Genomic DNA, 12,254 nt, shown 5'->3' with positions numbered 1-12,254 from the left:
CTCTCATCAGACTAGGAAATTGTGTGATCGTAAATCCACACATCTTAAGACCTTGTTGGGGTGTTGTATAGGCCTAGCTTAATAGGTGAGTATTTGACTTGTTGCAAATGGACCTTATTCAAATATATTTTTACACTTCGAAGTGACATAGGCTACCTAAACATAAAGTGGCATGGAGTTTGTCTGAGCGGTTTAAATTGTTAATTTCAATATACATTTATTCGCACAAAGTGTTGAAATGCAAACAGTGTGATGCCATCTTCATTTATTTTATTTTTTAAGTGTAGGTTATAGGCTACCTGTTATTACACCGATAACGTTGCTTGTCTGTTTTTATCACAGTCATTTTATGTAGGCTATGCCAATTTGTTGATTCCCTTATTTAGTCTATTCGGCATTTTTCTTTAAAACAACATCTAATTCGGATGTATTTTCATAGAACGAGCCTATTTGATATGCGATCCAGTAAAGTGGAATGTATTTGAACGATCCAGTGGGTTTTCTTATATTTGGCCAATTGTCAATTTCGATTGGTTTCTTAGTGATTGATAGGTGGGAGGATAGTGATCAGCTCCTTCAGGGAGGGGGCTGGATGTGTTATTCTTCCTCGCCGCGGATGGCTGAGTCGTTTATGTAAATGCTGTATTTTAATTATATCAGGAGGACGGCCCTGTTCTCTACCCAATAAAAATGGACCGCGGCTGACACCTGGTTATAAACACAGGAAAGATTCCAAAGTCCTAATCAGATATCTGCAGAAAAAACGAAGACACATCTGCAACAGCAACGCCGAGGCAGACGCGATGACTTCCAGTAAAATCGAAATCCCTGGTGAAGTGAAGACTGATGCCGCTGCGCTCATGGCATCTCTCCAACTCATGCCTTCGCCGGTGCCCAACCCGGACATCAAGTACACCAAGGTCTGTGGAACAACTAAAACTTCACCTGACTCACAAACTGTGTTTAATCTAGCAAAAGTTTTCTCTCTAAAGTGACAGCCTAGATGTAAGAAATTCAAAGTAGGCTAGTCCTAGTTATTTCTGTCGAGATAGCGCGCAATTTAAAAAGTGTCAATTTGACCAGCGCCGTTGCGCACAGGTGATCGTTTAACTTAATGGACCAAGTTGTCGATTCTTCATAAAAACTGATTGAATATAATGCATTTGGTCAGTGTGTAGCCTACACTATTTTCCTCTGATTAGACTTCCAAAATGTGTTTTTTGCTGTTCGTGAAACTTTATCAAATATTCCGACTAGATAGGCTAAGACATCGTCGACAGCAGAACGTTTCAACAGCATATTAATAAACATACAACATCTAATTAAAATCCTAGTTTCCCTGAGCTAATGTCTTCATATCGACTACGGTGCCTAGCGATAGCATATTCTGAAATAAGCTATCACAGGTGCGTTTATTTAGTGGTCTATTTTTCCCCACATAATAAAAGTAGTCAACGTGTAGCCTAATGCTGTTCCCTTCTGGCTGACAGTAAATATATTTCCTTATGCTGGACTGAAGTCATGTCAAAGATGAAAATGAGATAATGAAAAAATCCATTAACATGATTTCACCTTGAACCCAGGTAGCTTAATATTTCGTCACTGAAATAATATGACATAAATTGCAAATAGCCTTGGTGCTTCTCTAATTGTTATTGTTATGCATAAAAGTGTTGAATTAACATAAAAAAATAACTGGACGTTGCGTTCCTTGAATTATACAATTTGGTTTGTTGGGAATTCTAGTGCATTTAAAAGCATATCATCGTTGGCTATGTTTAGTTTGATCACAAAAGTGTTTTTTCCTTTTCAAGTTATTATTAAGTAGGCTAACTAATCCAACCAAACCTCAAATAAAGCACAACATGGAAATTGCTTAAAATTGTCTGCCAGGGTTCCATTGCCGCGCGCCTGGAGGCTAGTATTTAACTCCATAAGTTGTTTGCAAATTTGCTAGACAATTCTACTGTTATAGATTCAGTCGCATTATGCGGCTCACAAAATAATTAAATTGTGCTGGACTACTGGTGCTGGTGACAGACAAAGTAATTCGCATGAATCTTGCGACTGCATGCAAATTTAGGCCCAATCACAATGAGGCACAAATCGTCAAATGTTTCAGTGACCTTACCATGTCTGTTGGTCTGATACTGTATTTTGTTTATACATGGCCTGCCAGTAGGCATAGGCTACTTAATGCAGTTAAGAGGATTCTGTTATTCTTTTTATGGTGAGTGGGATGATAAAAGAGTTAGAGTAGATCCACTCAGCTGCTCACGTCTTCAATTTTCAGTCTGTCTGCTTTTGGCACTAGAATGATATGGTATGATTGACAAAGTGGGACGTCTTCTTAACTTGCCATTTATTCAATGCTGGATAAATAGTCAACCCAAACACGTGCATTTAGTAATAGTTTGAATTCCAATGCTTTTATTGCTATGGGTTGAAAAGGGCATGGCCTATAAGGAGGACAGTTCAATGACAGAACAGTGTGTAAGTTCAGTGTTATTCACCGTATGTTAGTCTACACCTCCGTGTTTTAAGTGCAAAGGGCACTCTGCTCAGGCAGTGTGCTCTAAAGCCGCCTCACCAGAGAGCTGGGTTTTCCCTCTGCCTACTGTGAGTGCAAACCTATGCTATCAGAGCTCTCCCACACCTCCCTCACGTTAGTATCATTTAAAAGAATGCAGGGAGCACAGGACTTGGCGAATTAACCCCCAGGAATTCGGATCATCCAGGCCCTGATGGTTTGGTGGACGTAGGGGGCAGGAGGGCCTTGATTTATGGGCACCCCTGACGCAGGCTCTCCTTTGCACCCTGTTTCTGTTCTCTTCACCCCACCCCACTGCCTGCTACAGGGGAAGAGCTCAGTCCTAGCTCTGGCCTGGAGGAGAACTGACTGGCCTGCTGGACAGGGGAGGAGTGTTAGGTTAGGCTAGTGTTAAGCAGGACAGGGGATGAGTGTTAGGTTATAGGCTAGTGTTAGGCAGGACGGGGGATGAGTGTTAGGTTAGGCTAGTGTTAGGCAGGACAGGGGATGAGTGTTAGGTTATAGACTAGTGTAAGGCAGGACGGGGGATGAGTGTTAGGTTAGTGTGAGACAGGACAGGGGATGAGTGTTAGGTTAGTGTTAGGAAGGACAGGGGATGAGTGTTAGGTTAGGCTAGTGTTAGGCAGGACAGGGGATGAGTGTTAGGTTAGGCTAGTATTAGCCAGGACAGGGGATAAGTGTTAGGTTATAGCCTAGTGTTAGGCAGGACGGGGGATGAGTGTTAGGTTAGGTTAGTGTTAGGCAGGACAGGGGATGAGTGTTGGGTTTGGCTAGTGTTAAGCAGGACAGGGGATGAGTGTTAGGTTATAGGCTAGTGTTAGGCAGGACAGGGGATGAGTGTTAGGTTTGGCTAGTGTTAGGCAGGACAGGGGGATGAGTGTTAGGTTAAGCTAGTGTTAGGCAGGACAGGGGATGAGTGTTAGGTTTGGCTAGTGTTAGGCAGGACAGGGGATGAGTGCTGGGTTTGGCTAGTGTTAAGTAAGACAGGGGATAAGTGTTAGGTTATAGGCTAGTGAACAAGGTTTTTGCGGGGTTCTATGGTGTTTACATTGTTTCCTTAGTCTCATATATAGACTTCAGCACCATCAGTACAGAATGACATAATTGTACTTTTACACACAGCAATGATAAACGATGTGTGGACAAAGGGAGTTAGTATGGAGTATTCACCGTGACAGTGAAACATTTTTCTTCTTTTTTTCCCCTCAATTCAGTTTATTTTGCAACATACAGGTTAGTTACAGTACAGTGTCCCTGAAGATGCCCCCACAGATATGACAGATATTACAGGTTTATCAATCCACATGTTTAGGAGTTCAGTGCCGGCAAGGTGTAAGATAAAGAGGTGTTATCACTCCAGATGCCTGCCCCTTGTTCCTTTCACACATTCATGAACTGTTCACCCTCAAAGGGACCTTTGTGTGGAAGTGTCAGTTCCTCGCTGGGTGTGTCTGTCTACGTGGGACAGTGCAGATCAGGGGACAGTGCAGATCAGGGGACAGTGCAGATCATCAAAGTTGAATCTGCTCAGGTCTCTCTTATGCTTTGTTATTAGAAAATGACACACCTTTTTGTTACCACAGCACTGTCCTCTTGTGATTACAGCTGTAAAAAAAGGGGGTGCTCTAGGTCACTCTTATCTCCCCTAACGTTACCCCCAACTTACCGTAGCCAGAGAGGCCTGCCTGGGAGCAGCTGGGGAGTCAGACACTAAGCCAGTATGAAAACACAACTTTTGAAGGGCCACAGGAGAGCCGAGTGTGTCTGAGAGCTCTTCGTCTGTGAGGTAGTCCGCTGGGCTGATAGGACCACTAAGGAAGCCATAAATTACCCAAGCCTGATGGGTATTTATTGATGTTTTTCACTTTTTTTTTTGCAGGGAGAAGGTAGAGAGGGAGGAAAGGAGAGACTTTGTGCAGTCTGGGTAATTAGCGGAGACAGAGCCAGCGTTCTCAGGGTTTTCAGTGGGTGATTTCTCTGGCTTCTCGTTCCGCTCAGACACCCAGAGGAACAAAGCTTTTGAGAGTGGGCTAAAACACAATTTGGACACATTTTTGTTGTTGTTGCAGAGAGATATGTTTGGAAACGGGTCTCTCCTTTCCACACTTTAGTGATCAAAAAGTATGATACTGTAGGTGTTAGTGTGTATGGCATTAGATGCCGATTTCTTATTGACTGGTAAAAGAATACCCATGCTTTAAAATTATTTGTCACTACTGAAACTAGACTGTCAGAAGGACGGAAGTAACTCAAGTTAATGCTAAACTGATCTCCCAGCAGTAGGCTGTGGTTTAGTATGCTTCTAAGTGTGCATACACCGTGAAATAAAGACAGAAAGGAATTTGGGCTGCAATTCATATTCTGGTTTAATTTTCAACGGACTATGCAACAGTTCCTAAGTGCTAATCTGCCAACCATGCAGCCTTCACTGTGTACAAACATACCAGCGTGTTAGCTGCCATAGTGACGTTGTTCGTTGTCTGGTCCGTTCATCTCCCATAGATCTATAAGTTATCATGGCTGTTTTCTTTTGTTCATTACTGCTCCTCAGCCAAAGAGCCTGTCTAGAGGGACCCGTCCCTCGAAGGCATGGGGAGCTCAGTAAACTAATCTAAAGAGGAGAAGTCCAGTCAGTATGGATGAATGAAAGAGGCCCCCATCAATCTGTCACTGATTGAGATAGTACAGATGGAGGCTGGGGGCTCCCCAACGCTAGGTGCTGTCCAGCAGGGTGTAAATTATGGCCCTGTCTCACTGTGTGGGTCATTGGCCCTGTCTTGCCAGAGCCTGACCTGCAGCTCTGGAGTTTTTCACTTCAAAACCTCCATCTTTCGGCGATGAAGATCAAACAGAACCCAAGGTAGGGGACACTGTGAAAACCCTGTGATTTATCACAACCAGCACAGCCAGCATTCTCTCCTTTTCTCGTTTTTCCTCTGCCTTCTCTCTTTTTTCCTCACTCTCTCTCTCTCTCTCTCTCTCCCTCTCTCTCTCTCCCTCTCTCTCTCTTCTCGCTCACGCTCTCACACTGTTTCCCTCACACATGGCCACTAAAAGCTCACTAAAACACACACATCCTCGACGGTGACAGGGCGAGCCTGCGGTGCCATGAATATGTCCGTTGGTGTGAAATGCCTGTTTGTGCAGTGAGTGTAAATTATCTAGTGAACCGGGGCGTCAACATCATGTCCCCCTCCTCTTAATCACTGTTTAAGGACGCCCTGTGACAGGGAGGTTATCCCATTAACTTCTATACCTTAAGTCTTCAGTCCGTTTGACAAGGAACGTGTAAATCCTTATGGTGTCATTGTGAAAAACTGTCGGCTCCATAAATCCATTAGTAAGAGCTCTGTCCTCTGAAGAGGCTGGACCCAGCAGAGTTGAACCAGACCTTAACACCCAGGACTCTGCTCACTGTATCACTGCTGAATCACTTTTAACATGGAGCTTTTACTCAAGGAGATCACTGAATATATACATATACACACATGTTATTTAAAACTATTTCACACTTACAAAGTTTATTGCTTAAAATAACCCGCCAGTGTGTTTATTTTAAGTATGTCTTTTTGTAGTGAAAGTAATCACTACAAATTAAGATTATTTCCTGTTTCTTAACACAGCATGTTATGTCTTGTTTTTTTTAACATCATGTGCAGGTGGCAGAAGAGTTTTTTTTTTTTTTTTTGCTGCCTGACTTCAGCACCAGTCATGTGCAGTATGCGCCATAGAGGCTCTGACCACTTGAGGAAATCACCGTGTATTTTCGATCCCACTCTGTCTTGTTTCTCACGTCACGTTGGAGTGAGGGGGACTAGCTTACCCTCTCAAAACCTGCCCACACACAGACCAGACAAAGACGTTTGCCAGTCTGTGACAGCGAGGTCGCCCTCGCCAAACCCAGGAGCGCAGGGTGGCATTGTCTCTGGGTGTGTGAATGGAGAACATGAAGGGTCTATGGTGTCAGACATGTGGAGAGGAGTGGGGGGAAAAACGCCAGCTGCTCTCTAGTTTCACATGCTCTCCCTTCGCTTGTAACAGTAGTAATTATAAATGTCCTGAAACTGATCCAGAAACGCAGAGGAAATAGAGGTCCTGTGATAGGAGAGGATATGAAACTTCCTGTGCAGACAAGGGTTGCAGGTGCCCAGTTAGGATCCGTCTGGCTGAGGAATCTTGGCCTGTTGTGCGCAAACACATGTATGTCGTTTTTACCCCCCCCCTCCATGAAAATCAACGAGAAATGAGTGCCATTAAATATTCCTGAAGTGTGTGAGCCATGAGAAGACGCTAGCGGCCAAACAGATGTTTTTCTGGCTGCTATGAGTACTTTGGCATCGCCTGCCCTCTCTCTCTCCCCCAGCGCTGTGGAGGACCTCAGAGAGAGAGAGAACACAGTGGCCGGCGGGGAATGAATCAGCAGGACTGTTTGTCCGATTCACTCAACTGACTGAGGGAACATTTCTCGCCGTCCATTGAACGCTTCTATTCCCCCTCCAGACTCCTTGTAAGTCCATACGTTACCAGAAACCCAACCACCCTACCCTGCGGAGTAGTAGTCTAGTAGTAGATTTCACTACTGACAGAGGAGTCATAGAAGTCGGTGTTTGAAACAGTAAGATATGCAGTATAACCCAGGACTTAGGCCTACTACAGCGGCTGTTTTATGTCACTGTTGGACCCAGACACACACCGCTCCGTCCCATCATTTGATCAGCCAAATGGACAAGTTCTGTCAGCGGCACAGTGAGATTGACAGCTTTAACAGAAAAACATGGGGGTTGCTAAATGTTTGCAGCTGTCCTGTGGCCCATGCATAAAGTGTTGACCTATCTGCAGACTGTCCGGTTCCCCATGTGAGCCAGCTCTCCTCGCAGGAGCGGGATCAGATGTCACGGCTGCACCGGGAGCTCCCTCCCTGCCAGCTCTCTCGGCCTAGTACTAAAGCGGCCTGCGTGTTTACCAAATAATGAAAGACCAGACAGCTGTACGCATTCCCCCATAAACACAAATCGATTGGTCTCATTCACTGTACAGTGTCCGAGGCATTTTTATGAGTTTTTCTTTGGGTCCGAGTATACTATGGAGTAAGCGGGTTGGACGACGTCCCACCAAATGTTTTTTTTTCTCCAGCTTTACCAGTTGCACAATGTATAGTGAGCAGAACTTTCTCATGTCAGTATTCATTTTATAGTGTTCGGGAATGATATGGGAGCATTTCATTTTACTTGACTTGACTTTATATGACTTGATTCGAGTGGCTCAAATGGCCAGTTTATTCATCGAAGCTAGTAGTTTATGGGTACCAAGCTAGTATTAATGTGATGCTGATGATTTCAACTGTATACAACTAAAACTATCATATCTGCTGAAAAACAAGGACACTGCAGGGAAGGGCAAAGAAAAACAGTATTCATCATTTGAAAATGTGCACTTTTGCACTTGCTTTCATCCTTGTGAACACCCCCCCTCCCCTACCCCCCCTCCCCTCCCTCCCCTCCTAAATGAATCTAAAAGCAATTTTAAGAAACCTTGAGAGTTGATTTACTACCTTGCCTTGTCGTCTTAATCAAGTCTCTCAATGGGACCAGACAAAAGTCTAACAGCCCCCGGAGCCCAGAGGGCCCGGCCAAACGGCGGCTGACGCTAAGTCCTTTTCTGGCCATGATTTAGATGGCGGCCGGGTCCCCCGTTCTCCTGGCTTTCTCCCTGCTCCTCCGGCGGTGCCTTGTGAGCGGGGTTACGCCGGGCATAAAGCTACCCACCGACTGCATTCTTGCTCAGACTGTCGGGGCTGTCAGGGGGCTCCCCTGATTTAGGGCGTCCCACAACAGTGGCCCCTATAAATTTTAAAACTAATTCTGTGCTCTATAGGGCTTTCTGTTTTTGTAGCGGGCCCTCAGCTCCTCGTCGTCACTGACACTTTTATGAAGTGCCCTTAATGAGAGTCAGATTAAAGGTGGCCTCCGATGGAAGGCGCCTGAGAACACTGGGCTAGGATTCACGGAGAGAGGGAGAGAGAGGACTGTGTCTGTCTGCTGTGGGTATGGAGGGGAGAGGGGTGGGCTAATGCAGATTAATAGGAGAGGAATAGGAGTCAGTATGGTATGGCCCAGTATGGTATGGAGTGGTACAGGCAGATACTGTACTGAATACCTAAAATGCTCAAACATGAGTTATTTGTGTGCAAGGTTCTTCTTGTAAAGCGCCCAGTGGTGGGAGGAGAGAAGGGAGGGAGTGGAAGGTGATGTCTGTGTGCTGACTTGGAAGGCTTTCCAAACGTGCTGGGCATTTTATACCTACCCTGAAGTAAACTCCTCACAGTTTACAGCCAATTAAATTGTACTTAAGCCTCTAAGTTTACGTAGGTAAACAATGTTGGAGAGTTAGGGAGGCCTAGGCCAGTGGAACACTTGAACCCTGCTTTCAGGTTTGCTCTCAGAGTGTCGTCCCCCCCTCTCAAGTAAAAGGATAGTGAGAGAGCTAGTATATACAGAGGGATTTAAGCCAGCAGATGTTTTCTTAACACCCCATCGATCGCACAGACTGACAGCCAATAGAAACACAGTCTGAGAAGACAGTTGGATGGATCTAAACATGTCAATAAGCCAACGGAGCCGAAACATCTTTTATTTACACAAGTCTTACATAAGTCATCAGTCATATTTGTACTATCAAATCACACCTTGGTCAGTTAGTAAAACATTCAACTGGTGGTGGCTTCATTTTCATGAACACATTCACTCAGACGATTCCTAGATATGCATCCCAGTTTTGTTATTTCATGTAAACATTTATTTTTCTTTGGGTCTTTATTGAGCTTGAAAATGTTGGGTTTGGAATCCCAGGCAGTTGTATAACGGACGGCTTGCTTTAACGCATCACAGAAACCAAGTGCAGCGCGTGTTTTATGGTCTCGTAAACGAGCAGCAACGTTGTGAAACGTGTGTCTGTGTGCGTGTGTGTGTGGACTGTGTTCGTGTGTGCATGTGTGTGTGCGTGCGTGCTTTGTGTGCGTGAGTGTGAGTTCATGTGCGTGTATGTGTTTGTGTGTTTGTGTGTGTGTGTGTGTGTGCGTGTGTGTGTGTGCGTGTGTGTGTGTGGAGGTGGGTGGGGGGTGTCTGGTGTCTGATAGGGATTTATTTGCCCCACACCCCTTTGTCTGAATGCTGGGGCTGGAACTCCCCAGAGAGCAATGCTGGGCCGTCAGGAATCCCTGTCCAGATTTCCACAGATTCTTCCCTTTCCCTTGTTACACAAGATCTAAGAGGCTCTGGAAGGAGACAGGCTCCATTCTTCCTAGATTGTTGGCCCCATTATCCTGTTTTAACACAATCCATCACTGGCTGTAAGGTATTCGACTAATTACTCCATTTAAAACAACATTTTAAACAGCACAATACCATATAGTACTCGCCAGTTTGTTAAGAGTTGTGAGTGTAGTTTAATGTGCTGTGGAGAGGCAAGGAGACTGATCTGCAGCCAGACCTCCCCTCCAAAGGGCCTCCTGGTCTGTTTACTGAACATCCTGTCTTTCCTCCCTGCAGATCTTCATCAACAACGAATGGCAGGACTCTGTGAGTGGGAAGGTCTTCCCCGTTTACAACCCGGCCAATGGCGAGCAGATCAGCGAGGTCCAGGAAGCTGAGAAGGTACAGCACCAGAGAGCTCTCTCTCTCTCTCTGTCTCTCTTGTCTCTCTCTCTCCCTCTCTCTCTCTCTCTCTCTCTCTCTCTCTCTTTCTCTGTTTTCTGCATTCCCCATTCCTGCCCCCCCCCAAACGAAAACAAGGTTATTTTACACTCAGACTTTCAGAGGATTAGATGTTTGTTAGTCAGAGCTGCTCTTGGTTTTTTTCCACACATGTGTTTCCTGCCACCTCTGCCCTGGCATCCTCCCCCATCATTCGTTGTCCATGTGTGTGTGAACTGTCTGTGTGTCCAAAAACATAGGAAAATCAAACAGGCAACTCTAGGAGTTTAGTCTATTGTGGTTTGGTACGCTGGCTGGCTGTTTCTCCTCCTCTGCTTCCCTAAATCAGCACCTCTGGGAAGAATAACCGAGGCAGAGAGAAGCCTTAAATCCGGTAATGGCTGATCCATAGAGAATCTTCTGGAACATGTCAATCCTCTCAGCAAAGGTAGAGAAAGCCCTGTTTACAGGGTTAGTTTATATCTTTGACATGATTCTGACCTTGTTCCCAGGCTGACGTTGATAAGGCGGTGCAGGCGGCCAGGCTAGCCTTCTCCCTGGGCTCGGTGTGGAGGAGGATGGACGCGTCCGAGAGGGGCAGGCTGCTGTCCAAACTGGCTGACCTGGTGGAAAGGGACAGCACCTACCTGGCTGTGAGTGAAAGACCTTCCATTTTAAGCAGACGCTTTTATCCAAATTATGAGCTAGTGTTGGGGTTAAGTGCCTTGCTCAAGGACACAACGGTAAGTGGAAAGGCCTAGAAACAGAGACGGTGAGATGCTCTGAACACTGGGGCCACCTACCACGCTGTCTGAGTGACAAGCTCTCCCAGACGGCTCTAAGCACTCTATGGAAGTCCAGCAGAGTGACTGAAGGGCCTCAAAATAAGTGGTTTGCCTTTAGAAATTTCCATCTGATGTCAGAATTATTAAGGGTGGATTTTCTAGCATTAAATCATCATCACTCAGTATTAAGAGCCAAATGTGTTATATAACCGTCTCTGTGTACACACAATCAAGCCCTGACAGACAGGGCCAGAGAGCCCTCACAATGATAGTATCTTAGTGTTAAGGTTCCCGCCGCAATGATATTATCTTAGTGTTAAGGTTCCTGCCATAATTATATTATCTTAGTGTTAAGGTTCCTCCTTGAGACAGTACATACTGTAGCAGTACATAACATAGAAGACATACATATTATGTTTTAATATATTAAGTGGTTACTGTAAACCACGCTTTCTTAAATATCTGTCTCTCCTCTCTCTCACTCTCTCTCTCTCTGCCTTCCTCACTCCAGACTATAGAGTCCATGGACAGTGGAAAACCCTTTCTGCCCACCTTGTTCGTAGACCTCCAAGGTACCATAAAGACGCTCCGATACTTTGCTGGATACGCCGACAAGATCCACGGCACCTCCATCCCAATGGGTACGACGATCAGGCAAACGAATGAACGCGCCCCCAAAATGTACACAACTATTATTATTAATGCTCAGCGACTCGGCGTCAGTGAACCGTGACCAAGTCAGAACACTGCAGGGGCAGGGGGAGCTGAGGGCCGGTAGCCAGGGGTAGTTAACCAGCGGTAGATAAGCAGAGAGGCCGTAATGGAGGGGTAGGAGCAGGCTGGTCTCTGGTCTCTGGGGTCCAGCAGAGGGGAGGCGGAGGGGGTGTGGTGGGGGGGGGGGGGGGCTGTAAGCAGGCCACAGAGGTGCTGGGAGGGTAAACAGGCCTTACTCCCTGGCCAGTTATAAATCTGAACGCTAATGGTAGCCCTCCTGTTGAGACTGCCACCAGCGGAGCCCAGACGCAGGACTGAGGTGGGGGGGGGGGGGGGGGGGTTCTCGCTGGCTGTTCTGGCTAATTTAGTCATTTGAAAGCAATGCTACAGGGAGCCCAGGGGCCGCAGGGGCCCGGAACAGCAGACCCCCCAGCTCCGATGTCACAGGACAACCATTAGCCGGGTGAGGAATGGGTGGGGTTGGCTGGGGCTAGGGCTGGGGCTGAGGTGGTC

At 46.0% G+C, this 12,254-nt stretch overlaps 1 protein-coding gene across 2 annotated transcripts in view; it reads left to right on the top strand.

Annotated features, from left to right (window-relative positions):
* Positions 1-803: 803 nt before the first annotated feature.
* Positions 804-12,254, top strand: part of aldh1a2 (aldehyde dehydrogenase 1 family, member A2) — a gene marked incomplete at its 5' end in the record, with an annotated part of 21,359 nt that continues 9,908 nt past the window's right edge. For both annotated transcript variants that reach the window (XM_084437499.1, XM_084437498.1), the window contains 4 exons: positions 804-920; positions 10,099-10,203; positions 10,755-10,895; positions 11,539-11,668. In XM_084437499.1, coding sequence (XP_084293625.1) covers positions 804-920; positions 10,099-10,203; positions 10,755-10,895; positions 11,539-11,668 — 493 coding nt within the window. The remainder of the gene's footprint in view (positions 921-10,098; positions 10,204-10,754; positions 10,896-11,538; positions 11,669-12,254) is intronic.

This window comes from Borostomias antarcticus, assembly GCF_949987555.1.
Source record: "Borostomias antarcticus genome assembly, chromosome: 4".
Classification (NCBI taxonomy): domain Eukaryota; kingdom Metazoa; phylum Chordata; class Actinopteri; order Stomiiformes; family Stomiidae; genus Borostomias; species Borostomias antarcticus.
Note: the sequence above shows the minus strand (reverse complement) of the source record. Positions and strands in the feature narration are given on the sequence as shown.